Source organism: Chenopodium quinoa, unplaced genomic scaffold (genome assembly GCF_001683475.1).
Source record: "Chenopodium quinoa cultivar QQ74 unplaced genomic scaffold, ASM168347v1, whole genome shotgun sequence".
NCBI lineage: Eukaryota > Viridiplantae > Streptophyta > Magnoliopsida > Caryophyllales > Amaranthaceae > Chenopodium > Chenopodium quinoa.
In genome coordinates, this window is record NW_018744353.1 from 1142 (window position 1) to 23468 (window position 22327).

Sequence of the window (22327 nt, forward strand, 5' to 3'; positions counted from 1 at the left end):
ACACTATTTAATGCTGATTGGTAAATATAAAGAAGATCTTCAAACAAGGAAAGGCTTATTCAATTGCTCAGCTAGATCTTATGCCTCTAGATACATCTTACAAATATTCCAATAACCAAATGAGGTTGAAATTTGGCAACAAGACCATGATAACAGAAATTCTTGATGATTGTGATGATATCCCAAGGTACAATTTCAGGTTTATTGAATTTTTGCCCACATTCCACAGTACCTTCACCTGTGCAATAGTCCTCTCATCGGTATGTGTCTTTTAGTAATTAAAATAAATAATACTAATATTTATTGCATTTTTAAAATTATTTTTTTGAGTTTTGAAGGTCATATCCGATCTTTTTTCTTGATGATGAAATGTACACAAATGTTATTGGATTGGTTATATATGTGTCTGAATCATATAGAGTCTCGGGTGGGAGACAACAATTCAAAAGAGATGTGTTATTCTGCAACACAAAGTAAGAGCATATTACAAAAGTTACAATATGTTTATGTAATCATAACAACTTATGCAATGTTAAGTTTTTTTTTTTCTTTTTCTTAAAAAAAAAATATATTGACATATTTTGATTTACAGCATGGAAACAATGAGGCTAACTTTATGGGAAGGGTTTGCTCATGATCAAGGTCGTTTCTTATTCAATGAGCTTAATCAGGATCATGTGTTGGGTGCATCCATGGTATCAGTTGGCTCCTATTATGGTAAAATAAGTTTTTAAAAAATTAGATAACCATGAAAAGACTATGGTGTCATTTTCATTATTATCATTGCTTGAATACTTTTACTAACCTTCCAATAGGTACATGTCTTTCGACTGTTGGACGTACCAGACTTTTTATTGATCCTGATATTGATGAAACTGACGATCTACATGGCTGGTAAGCCTAAATACATCATAATATACAATGTAAGTTTATATTGCATACTAATGTACTTATATAACTCATATAGGTATGCGGATGATGGATATGTCCAAAAACATATCAGTTGGAGTCAGATATTAACTAATAGTATCTCTGAAATGGAAATGGTGTTTAATGCAAAAAGGATAAAGTTAAATCAGTTTACAGCGGCTCATAATGTATGTATATCAACAATTATTGATTTCATTTTCTTATACATGAGGTATTTAATATTTGATGTGTGTTTTCAGGTAAAATACTTTCGAGTACTAGCAAAGGTGTTATCTATTGATTCTTCTATGCCTATTTGGTATGAATCATGTGCTCAACACTTAAGGAGAGCTGATATGTGCGTGGAGTGTGACCCCTCTTTTAGTAGGCCAAGGTATTTTCACTTTTTTTATTTTATTTAAAAAAATATAATTATAACCTGCTTTACATATCACTATAACCTAATTATATCATATCAATAATAACAGATATAGAATCAATATAAAAATTGGTGACGCTACAAATACAATGTCTGTTACACTCTTTGGCCAATATGCTGAGATGATTATCGGTTGTCCAATATCAAGTATTCAAGCGATGACAGATAATGTAAGTATATCCTTTAATCATATATATTAAGGAATTACTCACCGGCATAACGGATACATTTGTTATTTATGAACAGGAATTTGGAGACTACTTTCTAGAGGAGTATCTGAGTGAACGATTGATGAATACATTCACTTTCATACTACATGTTCTTGAGATAGGAAATGATGATATCATAGTTGCATCTGTTTTACAAGTAAGATGGGAGGAAGAATTCTATTATCTGACACGAGAGATGCGTGGACAATCTAATTGAAGACTTAGATTCATTTAGCATAATATTTCAAGACTTTAATTATATATATATATATTTTTATATGAATTCAACACTTGGGTTTTTTTTTTTTTTTTTTTTTTTTTAATTTGTAATCAATTTGTTTTTTTTATTTTTTGGGTTTTTGTTGTTATTATTTTGGTTTTATTAAATACCATTTGTATCTATATACTTTTTATTTTTTTTAATCCTATCCTTAATTATAACCCGTGCATTAGCACGGGCACATTCTAGTTTATGGTAAAAGAAAGGGAAATTTTGCAAATTGTAGTCATTTGTTAGTATTTTACAAATTGCAGTCATTTACAAAAAAAATTACGAATTGCAATCCAAAAGTTTTTATAAATTGTAAATTACAGCCCAATATAACTTTTTTTTATCGATTTACGTGTCGAAAAATATTCGAATAAGGTTTTAGGAGCCATTGATCCTAATTGAGCTTGGAATTAGTAAAAAAAAACCTAAGTGCCTCGTTTTTACAACGAAAAAATAGTTAGCCCTAAATCGATATTTTTTGTTATGCAAAATGCGGCACTTGCATTATTATTTTGCTAATTTTGAGCTCAATTCGATTCCTTAAAAACTAAAATGACCCCTACAACCTTAACTGAATATTTTTCGACACAAACACCGATGAAAAAGTTAAAACGTGTTGTAACATACAATTTTATAAGAACTTTTTGGGCTGCAAGTTACAATTTTTTTATTAAGTGGCTGCAATTTGAAAAATACAAACTTTAAATGAGAGCAATTTGCAAATTCATCTTTTTTTTTTCCTAAAAAAAAAAAAAAACAGTTTTTCTTACCAATTTTTCAATTAAAAATAAATTCCCTTATTTTTCCCACTTTCCTTTGTTTAGTTTGTGAAGGGGAAGAATACAATTTTTCTTTTTCTTTATAAAACAAGGAAAGTCACATTTTCCTCCCTCCTCCTTACCTTCTTTTTAATTTCCTCTCATCTGCCCTTACATTCTCACTCTTATGTTTTACTTTTCTTGTATGCAACCAAATAAAGGATTACTAATTTGCAATTGTGTTTTTATATGAAAATATGTTTACCATGAAAACTAATTTTCATTAAAAATGTTTTACATCAAACCAGACGGGGCTTAGGGCCTGTTCTTTTTAGCTTATTTTCAGTTTAGTTCAGTTTCTAATTTTCTTCTCTCATAAAATATTCAGTTCAGTTCAGCTCAATTCAATTCAATAAATCAGAACAAGCTCTTAATCAGTAACATAGATACCTCCATTTTTTTTTTTAACTACAAGGTATTATTTGTAAGATTTAAAAACTTCCTTTGTTGCAACTTAAAAAACGAACGGTCAAACTATTACACTTTTTTTTAGAGTAAAGAGTAAAAGGAGAGCTTTTAATAGTAGCTACATACAGATAGACTTTTTTTTTTGGAAACAAATCAATTCATTAATAAAAAGCCATCCGGCATCTACAAATGAAATCTACATTAACAAATACATAAAATTGAATCAAATTAGGGTTTCCTTCATCAAAGCTACGATCGTTGAAAAAATCTTGCATTGTGGTACATCTCTCGCACACATTGCTGGAATATACAGCCTTTTTGGAGAGACGGTCTAACGATTTGTTGTAGCCGTAAGGATGATTTTCATCTATTTCGCTTGACCAAAGAACTGACAATAGGTAAAAAAGATGATTACCTTTTTTTATAAACCCTACCACACAAACTAACCCTAAACATAAACAAACAACTAAACCAACAAAAAATAAAGACTCCACCATAGGGAGACGGATGTATCTACACTTACTCGTGTAGATTTATTGAAACCTAAATTGCAAAACTAAAGAAAAGTTAGGAAAAATGGTCGAAAATAGTCTAAGTTCTTAGACTATTATTTCCGGCCTAAACGCCAAGTTTTGGAGAAACCCTATAAGAGAGGAGAGGCAAGAGATATGATGGTTTTTTTTTTGGGATATTATTGATCTTACTGATACACTTTAATTTATACAACAGAATCTATACAATTTTGTTTTTGTAAGTGCAACGGTGACTTTTCAGATTTTTTAAGTAAGTGACATGAAGGAAATAATAAATATTAAAAAAAATAAAAAAGAAAAGAAAACAATGGTCATGTTGTCAATTGGATTTTGGGATAATATTTTTGTCTATGTAACTTCCATGAATACTATAAAAGGGGGTGAATTGTAGTTTGGCTATTTAGCTAATTTTTTGCAAAATTAAAAACGAAAGTTTAAAGAACTCAAAAATGTGAAGAAAATTTTTTACATGGAAAATTTCTTAACTATAAACAAGAAGAAAAATCACGTCCCCAAGGGATTTTATTAGATAAAGACACTTTATTAGAATAGAGCAACAACCTATTACAATGCTAAGACTTTCTCTAAAGTTTCGAGCACAAGTCCTTCAACTTGCAACTCTGGTCTCTTTCCTCTTCTTCTCATTCAACTTCACTCAAAGCTAATACAACTGCTCGAGAAGTGTTCAGCTCAATTCAATAAATCAGAAGCGTTTTTATTTCCTTACAAGCGTTTTTATAAAGTTTACTCAAAACCCCTTGATTCCCAAATTACAACTCAAGAAAGATAACACTATGTAAGGAAATAAAAACGCTTTAACTTATAGTGGAATGTAACTTTTGATCATTACACTAAGAAATACAAGTATATAATTGTGAGTGTATATTCTCACTTATGACATTAATGATTGTTCTATCTATTGTGTGCAATGTGCATATAGGGCTAATATCAGAGGCGGATTTATTAAGGTGCACAGTGAGTCACGTGACTCACCAGCAAAAAAAAAAAAAAACAACAACTAAGAGACCGCCTATTACAGATAGGAGGTCTCTTTGTTGCTTCTATTTGAGATTAGCCCACTGTCAGTTTTTTAAATATCAAAGAGACTGCCTATTAAAATATCAGATAGGTGGTCTCTTTGTTGCTGCTATTGCCACCACGTTGATAACAGGTCTAGCTTTCATATTTCATTAAAGAGACCTGTTATATTTAATAACCGGTCTCTTAAGTTATCTAACTTTTTTTTAATAATTCTTGTTTTAAAGTAAAAAATCATAAAGTTAGTTTAATGTAATAGTTTTATAATATGTATTTTTATATCCTATTTTTGGATTGAAATCATTTTGGTGAAATATAATTTTTTTTATATAATTTTTGGATTGAAACAAGTGATCAATTATTGATGGTGACTCATAAGTTCGAAAATCTTGGATCCGCCACTGGCTAATATCTCTATATCTAAAGCTTCATTACTCTAAGGGGTCGTTTGGTTGGGGGTATTCAACAAAGGGAATGGGAATCAACTACCATGAATCCCTTTGTTGATGTTTGATAGACAAAATCAATCATTCCCTTTACCCCTCCCATTACCCCATTTTCCTCTATCTTCATTCCCCCCCCCCCAAGGGAATCACTCAAACCCCCAAATTCCTCTTCACCCAACTACCTTGACCAAATTTCTAACTACCTTGACCACTCTTGAAAACACCAACCGACTACCGACACCACCGCCTAGCCACCATCTAACCACCCTGACACCACTAGAACCACCGCCTAGACACCATCCAGCCACCCTGACACCATCAGAACCACCACCTAGACACCATCGAGCCACCCTAACACCATCAGAAACCACCACCTAGACACCATCCAGCTACCCTAACACCATCAGAACCACCATAACATCGTCGACACCCCTGCTGCTACCAACAAACCACCATCGAAACCACCTAAAACCACCGAAACCACCCAAATCCACCCGGAAAAAAAAATTCATCTTCCCCAATTACCCAACTTCATTGGAATTAACCCTCACCCACCACGTTCACCACTCATTACCCACGAAATCATCACACCCACCATGAAAACCACTACAAAAACTACTCCAAAAACCACCCAAAAACCCTAACCATTTCAACAAAAAAAAAACCCATAAACAACCCCCAAACACCCAAAAAACAACATATGACACTCTATTAACAAACAACCTACTAGATCTATAAAAAAAATCACTTAAAAAAGAGAGAGAAGAGGGACAACATCAACAATTAGAAAGAAAAGGGGCGGCGGTGCGGTGGACGAGGGAGGGCGGCGGTGTTGCAGGAAATTAGAGGGGAGTAGGTTGTCGGCAGGGAGGGGTGGGGACCGACGAAGGGGGTGGGGGAGCTCGGCGCCGCTGGGAGGAGGGTGGTTGGAGTTTCGTTGTTGGCAGTGAGTTGGTACTTCCATGTGAAGTTCAATCTTCATTCTCTTTCCCCTTTGTGAAGTGTGAACAAACAACCTATAATAAATAAGGGAGTTGCTTTCCATTCTCCCTCTTTCCCTTTCTCTTAGTCATTCCCTTTCCCCTTAGTGAACCAAACGGCCCCTAATAGTCTCGTTGAACCTTGTCACTTTCACACTAGTTCTTTGACCCATCTTTTTATAATTAATTAAAGAAAAATACAGTCGTGTTGGATTTTGTTAGATTCGTTTCGATAAATAATTTCTAAATATTGAATTTCAATTATGACTAAATAGTAGATATGTATATATTGAGGATATATTTTGAAAAAAGATATTTGGGAATATTAGAGATAGCTAAGCACAGTCTAATGGGAAAGATTATACTTCCAACTTTGAGGTTAGTGATTAATACCCTATTATAGAAGTTTTGAGGGTAGAAATCCCTTGTATTTCCTCAAAGTTGAATTTTGGTCATAATCTTTTCTTACTTTATAAATAAACATATTTTTCGTGAAAAGTGGAAACAAATATTTCCTCAATCTTTTATCTATAGATTTTTTTTTTTTTTTTTGAGGGAAATCTTTTATCTATAGATAATTAAAGAGGATCAAAATTTAATATTGACAAATATACTCGTATCAATTAAATTAGGGATTTATTTCAAAATAAAGGGAGTAATCCCTAGGGAGTAATCCCTATCTGAGGTTTGCCACCGTAAAACTTGTTGTAATTTCACCAAACACTCTCTTTCCCTCTTCAATAGTTCACTTTTCTCACTCTCCTACCTCTGAGTTTACACAAACACTTTTTCAGTGAACTGCCCCAAAAATATCGTCCGATCAAACCCAGATTATAATCCTTCACTTCCCCCTCCCACTTAACCTTCCTTTCCCCAGGTCATTCTCTCTCCTCCTTTATACCCATTTTGACTTTTAATTTTTTTTTTTAAATTTTTAATTTTTTATAATTTCTATTGATGTTTTTGAATTGAAATTTTGTCAGAATTGAAAAAGAAGAAGAAGATACTGCCATGGACACCAATGCTACGGCTCTGCCCAAGGATACCACCAATAATTCCCAGAACGGCCTGCAGGTATGGTAAGAATTTTCAATTCTTATTTTCGTATTTTATTCAATTCTTATTTTCGTGTTTTTTTTTTTTTTAGTTCCATTAGTTTATTTGAGTAACCCCGTTTGCCCATTACATTGCACAATTTTGTGGTATTATTTGTGAGATATAAAATATTTTAAAGTTGCGAGTAATTTGGACTAGAGGTAGTAATATCTTACATGGTTATACCAAGCGGGTAGCCACATATAAGAATTTGAATTTGTGTACGAGCAAAGCTCCGATCTATCTGCTAAACAAATGACGTTTATCAACTAGCAATTTTGATTAGCAAATTTGGATTTTCTCATATTGTTAATTTAGTTTATAAAAGTGGTGTGTGCCAAGTTGAGATCTAATTTGAATCAAAAAACAAATTCAATTAACTTAAAATAATATTTCTGGTAACAAATTAGTTAAAAAAAAGTTGTTGCAGTGACACATTAGTAAAGTTACAGGTTCCGGCGACTTAAGCCAAAAACAATGGCCTGCCATATTTTTTTTGGCTTGTTTTTTCATTTGTCATTCCTTTATTGATCTGATTGAATAACAAAATATTTTCAATTGTTTCTAAGTCCTAATATGAATTAAAAATACCAAGTGTGATTTTTTCCATAAATTACTTAATAATTCCTCTGTTCTATTAATATTGCAATAATGGACTTTTTGCACTATTCATCACTCTTGTTTGACCATATAATATGAGTTATACGTTAAACAAAATATAGTCAAATAGGATCTTGTTGGATTCATCTCATATAATACTTTCACAATATCAACTTTTTATAATTTTTACTCTTGCATAATTGTAGATATTTAGCATATAAAATGTGTTTTGGGATGCGTAATTTTCTCCTTGTTGCAATATTAACAGAACAGAGGAAGTAACTATTATTATTGTTATTTTATTTTTTCTTAAATTTAAAGCTAGTGCTATGTATTAAAATTGATGTCATTAAGGTCCCGTTCTCTTCACCTTAATTTTGTTGAATTGAAATTATTTTTACTGAATTGAAATTATTTTTGCTGAACTTAAATTATTTTTACTGAACTGAAATTAATTTCACTGAACTGAAATTATTTTTGCTGAACTGAAATTATTTTTACTGATTTTTTATTATAATTTTTCTTTAAGAAAACTGAATTTTACTGAACTGAACTTATTTTCTGATTTGACCAAACTTTGACCTTAAGTGTACGATAATTAAGATCTTGTTAGATTCGTAATAATTTGTATCTTATTAATATATAGTAATATATAATTTTTATATTACGAAACTAAAGATATTTTGTGATAAAAAGTTGCACATAAAGCATTTGAAACTTATTATTTTTTTTTTCCTGGAATAAGTAAACTGTAGAATTGTATAAACTTACGGCTTAACTTTCATTAATTGGGGTAAAACATATATATACAACTCTTATCCCTAGAGTTACCTTAATTAGGTTACTAGAAATAAGGAAACAATATAAAAGATAGAAATAAATATATCTTCCCAAAATATATCCTCAATATAAACATAAATTGAACTTAACAAGACCTTAGCGTTATTAGTTGATGTGAGCTTATGACAATTGTGACCCTATACTTTTCACCTTATTTTGGTTGAACTTAAATTACCTTTACTGAATTGAATTATTTTGCTGAATTGAAATGTTTAAGACTTTTCTAATGGTCTATTATACTTGCTCATTAAAGTTACCAATTAAAATTTGTTATTATGCCAAGGGAACTTAGTTTTATTGAACTGAAATTATTTTTGCTCCCTCCATTTTATAATAATCACAACAATAGGACGTGCACAAAGTTTTAAGAAATTTATAAGTTAGAGATCATAATGTGAATTTTATAATATAAAGTATAGTTAGTGCTTTGGTGGAGATATATTTGATTGCTAGTTATAGAGTAAAAAAAAAAAGTAGTATAAGTAGGTTAAGAAGAGAAAAATATTAAAATATTTATGCAAGTGGGGAAAGTGGAAAAGATAAATAATAAAATAGCGTTGGGTCTTGTAGGCGTCGTTCGAAGTGCGCCTACGTCAAAACATGTGGTGAATATGCTTGACACTCATAAAAAGTGAGAATTGACAAAATACGAATAGGGCAAAGAAAGTAGGGAGCTGCCAATAACTTTTTTAAGGAACTTGTAAACCGTTCACGGATCATAAAAGACAACTACAAATAAAGGGACAACGATAGGCAACAACGATTAACCCGTGAAGGTTACACCCCATCCATAATCCATGAGATTACTAACTCCATATGATTTAGAACCAAGAAACGAGGATCGGGGATGATGGTACGAAGTGAGACATGGAGTCACATTCGCCCGTATTGACCTCTACTCGATTCTTATAATGAAAAAGTGAATCCTGCGATTTCAAAGGCATGCAAACAAAGATTCAATTTGCTCCAAACTATTACTATGCTAAATTGGTTGAATATTAATGCACACATAATTCTATAATATGATGATCACTTGATTAAACAACAAGATTAAAAAGGAACATAAACCGGTCGTTCAAATTATCTTATTAGACATGATTTTCAATTACATATTCCTTTTAACATGCAATATAATGATCATAATAACAATAGAATTAACATTAATATTAGAAGCAATTTAACAATAAATCCAACAATATAAAATCGTTAGAAAAATAATAGAAATAAAAGGAACATAATTCATACTTCGATTTTGCTTGCTTGCAACTATAGTTGCTGCGGTTTTTCGAGCTTTTCTCACTCAATTCTTCGTCAAATTTACTTACATCTCTTGCTAGCTCCCTCATTTTCGAATCTTTACAAGGATCTATGTAAGTTTCCTTGTTTTTTCTCTTGAATTTTGATTCAAATGAGTAATTTCATGTGAAACCCTTGAAAAATAAAATTGGGTTTTTATTTTTTATTTTTTATTTTTTTATTTTTATTTTGAGCTTTTATGTCGAAATTCTTGCCATAAATTAGCTTGTATATGAATGCATGTCGGTTTGTGAGCAATTTGAGACTAAATTTGCATGATTTGGTGAAGAAATGAACAAATCACCATTTTCGGTACTACTTTGTTCGTGAAATGGTGTTCTTGTTATTCTTGTTGTTTCTTTGCACTTGAAATGATGATATAATGGTTGTAGATCTTGTAAAACATGCTATAATGTGCCGATCTATTGTTTTTGTGCAATTTCGAAACATGCTTTGTTTTGTGTATGTATTATATTGTCGTGGAGAATATAGTATCATACGATTAGGAGAACTATAATATTAGTTTGTTATTGAGAAACTAAGTACTAGAAATAATTCTGTTATTTTGCTAATTTTTAGCCTTGAGGTAAAAATTTAGTGTATAATAGAAAGTGCAATTTGAGGCAGTTGTTAAGCTATTTTTTTGAATAAATAACTTAGGAAATTATGCTAAGTATTTGGATTTTTATTTTTTTTGTTTGAACGTAATAGCATGCCTAGACAACGAGATCGAGACATTTCTACTCGTGGCCGGCGTCAGGCTTTCCGAGAGGACACTCCCACGGTTTTTGAGGGTATAGATGATGCCTTGGAGACTGAGCCTCGCCCCTCTACGAGTAGGGGTAGATGGACTCCACCTCCGTGGACACCAGATGAGTTGGTTTTCTGTCGTGAGAACCATATTTCTCACCGTCCACTTACCAGCATAGTCGATGGCGTGCTTCGCCATCATGGATCAGGAGCTGGAGATTTGATTCCCCGGCTATACAGGATCATCAAAGGGGATCTTATTACCAACGCCTCGTGGAGTCTGCTGGTTTGGGAGATTTCTATCCAGCGGTTGTGGGATTTCGCAGCCCTCGAGGTTGTGGTTCGACAATTGTTCGAGCGCTGTTGGAGTATTTTTGGGATACTACCAACACTTTTCACTTTGCCTGGGGAAAGATGACGATGACTCCTCTAGACTTCAGTATGATCAGCGGCTTGCGCTTTACCGAGCGGCGTGTACTACAGATTCCTGACCTGACTTGGGGGGCGAGCGAGGCAGCGGAGTTATTAGGTCCTGTCGTTCAGCATATCAGGACTCGACCAGTGTCTCGAGGTGGTCATAGGAGTGGACGATCAGAGTTGGCTTCTGTTCTTGCCCATGGTTTTGACATAGCTGAGACGACACCTGAGCAACGAGTACGGATCTTTATCTTGATCCTTATTTCCGGGACTCTTTCTCATGATAGGAGTTCTCGTGCGCTTATTTGCTACCTGCCGTCTCTGGTCAGGATTGGTGAAATAGGATCCTACAGTTGGGCTAGTATTGGATATGCTGATCTACTCTCGTCGATGCGTCATGGCTGCAGGCAGCTGAACAATCAGTCCCCTGTTGTTGTCTATGGTTTGTGGAGAGTCGTAGAGGTGACGATCTTTTCCTCTTCTTGTTTTACTTTTATCGGTTAAGCTCATATGCTTAGAGGTCATTCTTGTTGCAGTTGTGGTTTTATGAGTACTTTCCGGGATTGGCCCCTCGACGGCGTCGCGGAGCGGTCCATGATTTCCCTGTCGGAGCTAGCTGGCGTGACCGAGGTGAGTCACGAGTGGAGTCTGTATCGAGTTTGCGCGGGCTGCTGCGTCGGGGCACCTCTACTGTTGGTGTAAGGATCGATTTCACAGTGTATTATTTTTTTACTTAGATGTTATTTTTCGGCATTCATTGAAATCTCTTATGGTTTTCAGGTTGCTGTCGAGATCCAGTATCGGCCTTGGGATGGCATGACAAACCTTCCCGAGGCTTTGGAGCTTTCGGCGTGTCGTACTGTTTTCTTTGGTACAACACGCTTTGTTTGGTACCTTGGAGAGCGTGTTGTTCGTCAGCACAGCGCTAATCACTTTGTAGTGTCATTGCCTCCACCGGAGTCGATGTTAGACTCACGCTTGCTGGGTGAGCTGCTGGACCGGGGGGAGCGCTATATGTTTCCTTGGCAGGAGCTCGTGCGTATGGAGAGCGATTATTCCCAGGAGTTGCTTCCTTCGTTGGCCCCTCCCCCCCGTCTTCCCGAGGTTTGCTTTTTTTTTTTTTTTAGGATTTTATTTTGCTAGTCCGTGCTTAAACTGTCGAATAACCTGATTATTCGATCATGTTTTAGACTACTGCTCGTCGTAGGGGGAAGGTCGAGCTCCCTCCTCAGTCTGTTCGTTACCCGGGACTGATTGGTATGATTGAGGAGCATATTGCTGATGCACCAGAGGGTTTCAGACAGGCGCAGGAGTCCATGCCCGATGAGTTCGAGCCGGTAAGCTTTTTGACATGTCTTTCAATCTTCTTAATACTGCTTGTTACTGTTTTTTTTTTGTTTCAGCTCACGCACTCGGATATGATGGGTTTTATGAAGTTGATTGATGATTTGAAGCACTTTATCATCAAGCTACGATGTGGTGCGAGTTGTCAGAGTGGCTCCGACGATGCTAATGAGGTATATTCATCTGTTTTCTCATGTTTACCTTTTCTTGTATCAGTGATATCTTTTCATTTTGTGTCTTTCAGGAGCGACAGAGGTCTCGCTCGCGCTCGAGGCATAGAGGCTCGGACGAGGGGGAGCCTAGTCACCGCAAACGATCCCCGGAGGTTCGTCGACATTCTCGGACACAGCGGCAGCAGCCTTCTCAGACATTTCAGGGGTTTCAAACTCGGTGGCCACAGTCTCAGTTTTCTCAGCCATTTTAGGAGACTCAGTGGCAGCAGACTCGGCCCTCTCAGCCGTTTCAGGAGACTTAGTGGCAACAGTCTCGGCATTCTCAGCCTTCGCAGCTTGAGTATAGGCCGGTCATTACTCCTACTGACTAGGGTTTATTTTCAGTTCCATTGTTTGGGATGATGCCTCCTCGGACGATTCCTGCATCTTGGAGTCAGCTTACGTAGTTTACTAGGTGGACAGTACCCGCTTCTTCTGTTGGAGCTGTTGGTACTAGTAGAAGGGACACTACTCCTCGCACTCGGATGATGGAGAGTCTTTTTGGTCTGTCATTCCCTTACTCGCGACCTCAAGATGACAGTGATCCCAGCTCTGGATCTGAGTAGTATTGACCGAGGGTTTTTATTATGTACCCCGTTGATCACACTTCACATCATTTATAAACCATGACTCACTTTGTATATTTTATTCACACTTTACGTATTTGTCATTATTTACTCAATTAGTGTGCATGTTAGTGTGTGCTTGAGACTGACTGTGTGTGATTGTGTATTTAGTAATGATGCGAACAAAAAATCGTTATTTTTCGTAAGTGAGGGTACCGACCTTCCCCAGAAGAAAAAGAAAATAAAAAGAAAAAATGGGACTAGTTTTACAGCTTAAAAAAATGTAAATATAATAAAAATGGGACAAGTTTTACAACTTTCCCAAAATAAAAAGAAAATAAAAATAAAAAATGAGACAAATTTTACGGCTTCTCCAAAAGAAAATAAAAATAAAAATTAAAAATGGGACAAGTTTTACAACTTTCCCAAAAGAAAATAAAATAAAAATAAAAATTAAAAATGGAACAAGTTTTACAACTTTTCCAAAAGAAAATAAAATAAAAATTAAAATTAAAAATGGGACAAGTTTTACAACTTCCCCAAAAGAAAAAAATAAAATAAAATAAATAAAAATGGAACAAGTTTTACAACTTCTCCAAAAGAAAAAACAAAAAATAAAAATGAAGGGAGAATTTTATTAGGAATAAAGCTCTCGAAAACAAGGTTGAAGGATAAACGGTGAAGAAAAAACAACAAAAATCCAGATTAAAATAGGTTTAGGATAAAAATTAGAAGCGCGTGACCACCCGTTGTAACACCCTAGAAATTTCTTTCCTTAAAAATACCTGTTTTTCTCTTTAAAATTCGAAATAGGAAAATCTAAGATGTTACTGCCACCGTGAAAACGGTTAAAGCAACTATCAAAGACACACAAAGAAAGACTAAATTCAAAACCATCGAAAACAAGTCAACTTAAAATGTCAACCAAACAAAAGTAAAGTCAAACCAAAGTCAAACGAAGTCAAATAAAATCAACTAACAACTTGGAACCATTGTAGGCCCTAATAAAAAACCAAACCAACTTCCACTAGTAGAAAATAAGTAATGGGAAGCTCCAAATGACAAGCGATTTTATAAATCCGCTTGCCATTTAGCCAATTTTTTTAAAAAAAAACCTCTAATACTGATTGGCAAGCGGTTTTGGCGCGAACCGCTTGCCAAAATGTAAATGGCAAGCGGTTTGGACATTGAACCGCTTGCCATTTGCTTAAAAACCCTAAAAGGCGTGTTCCTCTATTTCTCCTCTCTCATTCTCACGCCTCTTCTTCTCTCTCCTGCCTCCCCTCATTTCTCACGCCCCCTTCTCTCCCCTCCCCTCAGACTCTTTCTTCTCTCTCTTATCCTCTCCTATCCTCTCATTTCTCACGCCTCCTTCTCTCCCCTCTCTCCCTTCCATTTTCGATCACTTCCTCTCCTCTCTTCATCTCCTCCTCTTTCTCCACTACAACCACCGGTCAACGCCCACCAAGCATCCAACATCAAATTCAACAGTACACGAGCATAATCAGCCCGCAACACCAACAACAACATCGTGAGTTTCAATTTTAATTTTGATTTCAATTTTGTGGGTTTGATCGACTTTCGTGGGTTTGATTTCGAATGTTTGGGTAAAAATTTTTAATTTTAATTTTGATTTCGATTTTCGTGGGTTTGCTTTTGGATTTTTGGGTGACAAATTATAATTTTCATTTTGATTTCAATTTTGTGGGTTGGATTTCGGATTTTTGGGTGAAAAATTTTAATTTTAATTTTTATTTTGTGGGTTTGATTTAGGATTTTTGGGTGAAAATTTTGGGATTTTAATTTTAATTTGGGATTTTAATTTTGTTTTGTGGGTTTAATTCCGGATTTGTGGGTGATTGTGTGTGTATTGTGCGTGTTTCGAATAGATTTAAAATTTCAGATGTTTTTTTAAAACATAATTTCATATCTCATTTTAATTCTATGTGCAGGTGGTTTAATCGATGGTGCGCGTCGGTGGTGGCTGCTGGTGGAACGAGAGCAGCAACAAGTTACGGGATGGCTGTTTTTTTTAGAATAGTGTTAACTTTTTTTATTATAATTATTTTTTTGCTACTGTACTTTTTTTTTTTATTGAAATGTAATATTACAACAATTAATTAATAAAAATATCACCATTTTTACATATGTTTGGTTTGTGTATCAATTAATATGAAAAAATAAAATAAAAATTAAAAAAAAATATTTTTATACCCATAATGGGCAGCAGTTTGGCACCAAAACTGCTGCCCTTTCTCTAGTAATGGCAAGTTGAACCGCTTGCCATTTAAATGGCTAATGGCAAGCCCCCTAAACCTATGCGGTTCAAAACCGCTTGCCATTAAGGGGTTTGAACCGCTTGCCATTACGTATTTTCTACTAGTGTTCAAAACTTTGCGTTAGTCCCATGAGTAATAATATCATATAATATTCAAAGCTTTAAACAAATCATAAACTAATAGAAACTAGCATGATTCACTCTTCACTCATGCCCCGTCATGAATATGCTCCAATCACCTGAAAAGCTTCTCTCTACTTGTTTCCACTACTCTCCATAAAAAATGGGTCATCATAGAGCCAAGGTAAAGACAAGGCTAAAAATACACAAACACACACAATCAGCAAAACTGAGTACATAAGCGTATTTAAACACACTAACATGCTTTCACCTATCAACACACACTTAGCTCAATGCACCTGTTTACAAGCACACAACAATCAACGAAAACTTTCTCAACTAGACAACTAAATAATTTATTTAGTATTGATTACGCATTGAATGGGTTTCCCAATCAACCTCCCCCAAGTAAATTGAGGTTACTAACACGGGAGCTAACCGTGCCACTATCAATAATCACACATAGGTGGCCGAATTCCTGCACATAATAATAATAATAATAATAATAATAATAATAATAATAATAATAATAATAATAATAATAATAATAATAATAATAATAATAATAATAATAATAATAATAATAAAAGGAATGTACAGCGTCCTGTACTCCAGTAGCAGTCATGATCAAATATAAAGTCACATAACTCCCCCCATATGTTCATACTCAAGGTGTATACGTTCCAAGAGTTTTGGTGCGTAATCTATTTCACTTTACGTTATTTACAGATTATTAAAGTGGGTGATGAATCTCAAACCATAATCATACAATCAACAATAATTATTCAAACAATCAAATATACCAATTTAATTCTTGAATAATTAGTGACCACATAATATTTAATGTTGAACCCTTTTAAATCTACCTCGGTGTCATAGACACCTTAAACGCATAATGCGCCACAAATCCTATCCCTCGGTGTTGAAAACACCTTAAGTTCACTAAGGCACTAACATACAATTTATTCATCGTGTACATAGATACTTATATAGCTCTTTCCTCATGGGAATGGCAGGGTTGCAAAAGGTGCCTTAAATCATTGGTGTACCTTATGTTTGGTTTGACAATTTTTTTTTTTTTTTTGAATAAGAAAGTCATGATCGAGATATAAAGGAATAATGCTCATATTATTGATGGAAATGGTGAATAAGCTAACAAAATTATCAAATTATAGAAAAGAAAATCTATGCTAGACTTAAATTGGGGAAAGAGAAAACTAATAAAAAAAAAGAAATCATGAAATTTTCGCGCGAAGGGCTTGCGTACACCGTTTCTTCATTGCTGCTTGTCACTCCTTACCACCTGGAGGGACGGGTAGTTTGTTAGCATCTACTAAGTCTTGAATGACATCCTTCAAATTCCAGCATTGTTCGGTAGACTGACCCCTTCCTTGATGGTACTTGCAATGGGCATTGGGATTTCATTTGCCGCTCCTTTCTTCAGGTTTTGGCTCTGAAAATGGTCCAATAGGTGTGATCAAGCCTTGACCGTAAAGGCGGTCAAAGGACACATCATAAGTCATTCCTAAAGGAGTGTAAGTTCTCCTTTTCTTAGGTAATGGAGCATCAAGGGCTAACACTTCATTGAGATTGACCTGACATACATTGTTGGTAGTACTTTCGGGCTTAGAAGACAAAGAAGAAGGAAGGTCGTTCTTCTTGTTTTTCCAAGTGTTATTATTGTTACTTCCAGCAGTCTTTATTAGCTCATCCTCGATATTGATGCCAATGTCATATACAGCTTCGAAAGTGTTCAAAGGCATAAACCTAAGGTGTTGCTTGTACTTGTAAGTTAGGTTCTGGATAAAGAGGCGAACCATCTCTTTTTCTTTGGGAGGATCTACTAAGAGTGCAGTTGTTTCCCTTCACCTGTTCAAATAAGCGGTGAAGTCTTCATTCTCTTTCTGTTTGAGAATGGAGAGTTCACGTTCAGAAGTTCTGGTTAGAATGTTACACTTGTAACGATTCATGAAACTGTCGATGATGTCTTGCCAAGTTGCATTATGTTTGGCATCTAGAGAATAAAATCATTGTTGGCAAGCATGCTCTAAGGAGAGAGGGAACACTATAGGGAAGAGTGTTACGTCCAATCCCATGAGAGCCATGGTTGCAGAGAACGCATTCAAATAGAACATTGGGTTATCAATTGGCTTGAACTTGGGGATGTCTGCAGTGGAGAACTTCTCACGCTGTTTGTCCTTCATTTCCAAAGGAGTGGGAGGTTACTCCACATAGGTGAAGTCTTCAGAAATTTTGCTAATTTGTTCTTTGATCTTGTCCATTGCAGCCATAGTGACATTGTTTTGCTCTACGGTGGTGACCTTGGTAGTGAGAGTTTGCATCATGACAAACAGTGCCTCAATGGATTTATTGATATTCTCAATATCTTCGTTGGTGGGCATGGAAGAAAGTAGTTTGAAGGTGATAAGTGATGTGGAGATGGCGAAGTTTTTTTTTGAACGCTCTTAGACCTAAGAGGTTGCTGCGGTAATGACTCGAACTGTACCAATCTACCCCTACTCCTTGACCAAATACTGTGAAATGAAATAAATTTACTTAATTTTTTGACTCATTGCTCAAGATAGGAAAGGAATGGAAAAAAAAATTCATTTGAAACGGGTGAGAAAAACTCCACTCATCTTTTATTATGACTGAAACGGGGTGCATGAACCTAGTATACGATCATAAACAACATGGTGTACGACTTAAGTTTAAAAATAAAGAAAGTATGTGGACTATACTTGATTCGTGAGTGATTAAGTAATGTTATAAGACTCGTGGTATGATTGTATGGCTAGACATGTTAACAACAACCAAAATGATTGAAGTAAGGACCAAAATAACACGAAAGACTAGAAAAAAGCTGATTGGACTTATTCCCTGGGCAGCGCGACACGGCGAACTGTACCGTGTCGCGGTACAAGCTGCCGTGACACGACACTGATTGGCGTGACGCGACATTGATTGGCGTGACGCGGTGACCAGTTCCAGGTACTTTTGTGTGTGTGTGTGTGTGTGTGTGTGTTTGTGTGTGTGTGTGTGTGTGTGTTTAGTTTTATTTTATTTTAGTGTTTGCGCTAATTACTAAGTGAGTACGGTCCATTGGCATTAGTAAGTCATAAAATAAACCACCATAGACAAAGAAAGATCGTTAAGGTTATGATCAAAACGATCAAATATACACACATAGGACACATAGGCACAATAATGCAAAGAAGAGTTTGCAACCTAAGGTCAAGTTCCATGTTCCACTATGGTCAGGATTTTTGGTGTCAAAGGGTATCATGGTTAAGAGTTTGGACGCGTTAGCAAGGCAGCCTCCCTTGAGGGTGTATCTGTGTATGCCAACTGGCGGCTCCGCGAGTTCGTGATGAAATCTAACTCAACTCCATGGTTTGGGTGTATTTAATAACTCGGATGAACCCTTATTGCCATGAGTGTTATTGGGTTGATAGAGCTTTAATCCTCCGGGGCTAAGACGTATGTAGTACACACACGTTTTTTCAGAAAAATCGAAGGAAGCCGACTGTGAAAAAGTAAATAAAGCCACTGGAAAGATTTTAGGACTGTCGTGACACGGCAGAATGTTGCGTGTCATGGTGCTGGACACCGTGTGATGGTGCCCTGCGCCGTGACACGACATGTTCTGTTGTGGCACGGAAATCAGAAGATCTGACTGGTGCCTTTTTTCCTTCGTCCGTAATCAGGTTATTCAATTTTTTCTATGGGACAAACCTGAATACGACGTTAAAAAGTCTATATTATGCAAAAATGCCAAATTAATCACAGGAGTTTGATTCAAGAATCAAGTCTCATCCACTCATCTTAATTAAATATCGATCACTCAAATCGATATATAACCAAGAATCCTCCCCAGTGGAGTCACCAAATTGTAGGCGCACTTTAAACGACGCCTACAGGTGGGATTATTATCAGCGAACCGGTTAAAAGTGAGATTATTAGAATCAATTTTTCCAAATTGAAATTTACCTAGATTCCACCATTGTTGAATATAGTAAAAAAGAGAGAGGAAATTTACCTAAATTCCACCATTGTTGAATAAAGCAAACAAATTCGAAGTAAAAAATTGAAAATCGAAAAGACAAGTACCGAAGCAAAACATCGAAAATGTACGGAAACTTCTGGAAATTGTAGACTGGAAGCTAAGAGAGAGAGAGAAAGAAGAAAGGAAGAGATAGAAGAATGGAAAGATTATGTAAGAATGTTTAGATATCTGTCATATCACGTGCAGGTAGCATGCAAGTAAAATTAATTATAAAATTACAATAATAACCCTGGTTGTATTGTATGTCCAGGTATATACTATATAACACAATTTCTATTAAGGGCCTGTTCACATTTATTGAACTGAACTGAACTGAACTGATTGGAGCTGAATTGAACTGAACTGATTGGAGCTGAACTGAACTAAACTGAACTGATTGAAGCTAAACTAAACTGAACTGAACCGATTGAAGCTAAACTGAAGTGAACCGATTGAAATTGAACTGAACTGAATTGAACTAAATAGAGCTTAAACGAATATTTTATAAGAGAAGAAAATTAGAGCTAACTGAATTAAACTGAACTGAACTAAATAGAGCTTAAATGAATATTTTATGAGAGAAGAAAATTAGGAGTTGAACAGAACAAAACTGATTGGTGCTGAGTTGAACTGAATTAAAATGAATTAATTGGAGCTGAATTAAAATGAAATGAACTGAAATTAAACCGAAGTGAACATACCCTAAATAAGATACAAAAAAAAAAAAAAAAAAAAACTTCATATAAAACATACAAAAAAAAATGTCAAATAAAAATAAACTTTAATACGGGTCAAACTAAAACTCTGAAAGTATATCCTTAAAATTAGGGATTTATTTCGAAAAAAAAAGTACTTTTTATCTCCTTAAAATAATTATAAAAAAAAAAAAAAAAAATTGCCATGCTGACTATTACATATATGTATCTGTAAGCTTAAGTCTTTATTCTTTTTCTTTTCTTCCGCAATGCTTGCAATCCTTTGAAACTACCATATCTGAACCAGCTTTGTAAGGCATGCTCGTTGCTAACCGAGAGTATTAAAAATTATGACCTTGTGTTATTTGCTTCCAAATGCTATTATGCAATGGGTCTTCAGATAGATCAGTCCAAATTGGATGATACTAAGTATTTCAGACTTAGTTTCCTTTGTGCTTTATCTACCTCCCGGTTTTCCACTTTGTACTCCTATTTATTTGACATTAGAGATTGTGATATGTGCCGTAGTTATTTTTATCTTTTGTGTTTCCATTTCCTTGACAAGCCTATGGTTTTCTCAGTTGACATCGTTGTATGGTCTATGACCTCTATCATTATGGTGGTGCTCCATCTTTCTTTTGAAAAATGTTGACTCTGTATTAGTTTCCAGCTTCTTTTTTCAACGTACTTCTGATTGTTTTGCATTTAGGCTCGTGTTGTTTCTTGACACTAGCTTTTTTTCACACTGTTTTTAGACATTCTAGTTCAGTAACATTTTATATCACTCGTTAAGTAGAAGAAGAAAGTTCAGGGATAGTATCTGCTTCCCTTATGCGGTGGCAACAATTGCAACTGCCTGGACATGATTCTTATCCAGGTGTTTCCATGTCATGGTGTTGTTATGGTTCTAGCACCATGAACTTCATGAACATCATCTTGAAAGGGGTTTATGTGTTGCTTGAGCACAATTAAGTATCCAATTCCTTGCGCTCCCACCTTGTTGTTTTTAATATATGAGCGTCATTCATTTTTATAGGTTCAAGCCAATATATTGGTTACCTGTAAAGATTATATGATACTCCTTGTCTCTTTTCTATGGTAGCGTTGACCTTCATGGCTCTTATACTCATTTTTGACCATGTATATATTCAATATAATTTGAGTAAACATTCTAAAAATTTGATTATTTGAAAATTCCTTTCGAGACAAATACAACATCTCACATGTTATGGTTTTGATCTTTATAATCGTATACTTTTATAGTCAAGTTATTAAACGTTGACCACTAAAGTCAAATGTTACCATAGAAAAGGGATGGAGGGAATACTCTATAAAAGTCAATGGCTTCATATGTTATAAAAAAGTTGGCTTGAAGATTAGGGGAACTTTTGTGTGAGTTTTATTTTTTTGTATAAAGCTGAGATTTAAATGCTGTTGCTCGCATTCTTTTGACATTTCTGTAGGCATGTAGCACTGTTATTATTGACATGGGGAAGCACTTTGTTTCGATTGACATCGATTTTCATGAGGTGCATACACTTAGAATATTCAAATGCTCTTATATAGCTCTTTAGGTGCTTATTGTTTGATCTGATGGAGAAGGTCCTGTTACTCCTGTAAATTATTTGGATAATAAAGTTTACATCTTCATTTTTCTTTCATTCTGTGATTTTTTTTTTCTTTTTTTTGGAAAGAATTCATCCTTTGTATTTAATTTACTGAGATAATAAATTTTTTGAGACAATCTACAATCTACTTTATTACATTTAATTCTATATATGACCAAGGGGCCACAGTTCCGCTTGATTATTTTTATCCGTTCATTTTCTATGTAATGAAAGATTAGATTTAGCAAGGTTCATAAATTTTTACAAAATAAGTTTATTAGTATATATATATATGTACAGGTGACATAAATGACCTTGCAGTCACAGTGGGCAATGAAACCATAGAAGCAATCAGGTGCAATTCTACTTATTCTTTTGATTTTATGGCATTCAAAGTTGAAGTTAAACATA

At 34.8% G+C, this 22327-nt stretch overlaps 2 protein-coding genes and 1 long non-coding RNA gene across 6 annotated transcripts; 2 read left to right on the top strand and 1 right to left on the bottom strand.

Moving 5' to 3' along the window:
- The first annotated feature begins 390 nt into the window (after positions 1–390).
- LOC110696358 (replication protein A 70 kDa DNA-binding subunit B-like) lies at positions 391–1847 on the top strand. Its single transcript, XM_021873647.1, has 6 exons — positions 391–717; positions 816–894; positions 968–1097; positions 1170–1303; positions 1398–1518; positions 1595–1847. Exons 1-6 carry the CDS (start codon positions 594–596, stop codon positions 1772–1774), a joined length of 768 nt encoding a protein of 255 aa, XP_021729339.1. The 5' UTR covers positions 391–593; the 3' UTR covers positions 1775–1847.
- Positions 1848–4951: 3104 nt separating this feature from the next.
- LOC110696359 lies at positions 4952–6165 on the bottom strand. Its single transcript, XR_002506270.1, has 2 exons — positions 5446–6165; positions 4952–5402 (listed from the first exon to the last, which is right to left on the bottom strand). It is a non-coding gene; the product is annotated as an uncharacterized LOC110696359 (long non-coding RNA).
- A 446-nt stretch (positions 6166–6611) lies between these two features.
- On the top strand, positions 6612–13314 carry LOC110696356. 4 transcript variants are annotated; one of them, XM_021873645.1, is made up of 7 exons: positions 6612–6928; positions 7035–7130; positions 10594–11511; positions 11586–11747; positions 11830–12153; positions 12240–12386; positions 12453–13314. In XM_021873645.1, exons 3-7 carry the CDS (start codon positions 11047–11049, stop codon positions 12966–12968), a joined length of 1614 nt encoding a protein of 537 aa, XP_021729337.1. In that variant the 5' UTR covers positions 6612–6928; positions 7035–7130; positions 10594–11046; the 3' UTR covers positions 12969–13314. The 4 variants fall into 4 exon arrangements, with proteins under 4 accessions (XP_021729337.1, XP_021729338.1, XP_021729335.1 ...); XM_021873646.1 differs by having other exon boundaries at positions 12240–12566; positions 12638–12914; XM_021873643.1 differs by having other exon boundaries at positions 12240–13314.
- Positions 13315–22327: the final 9013 nt, after the last annotated feature.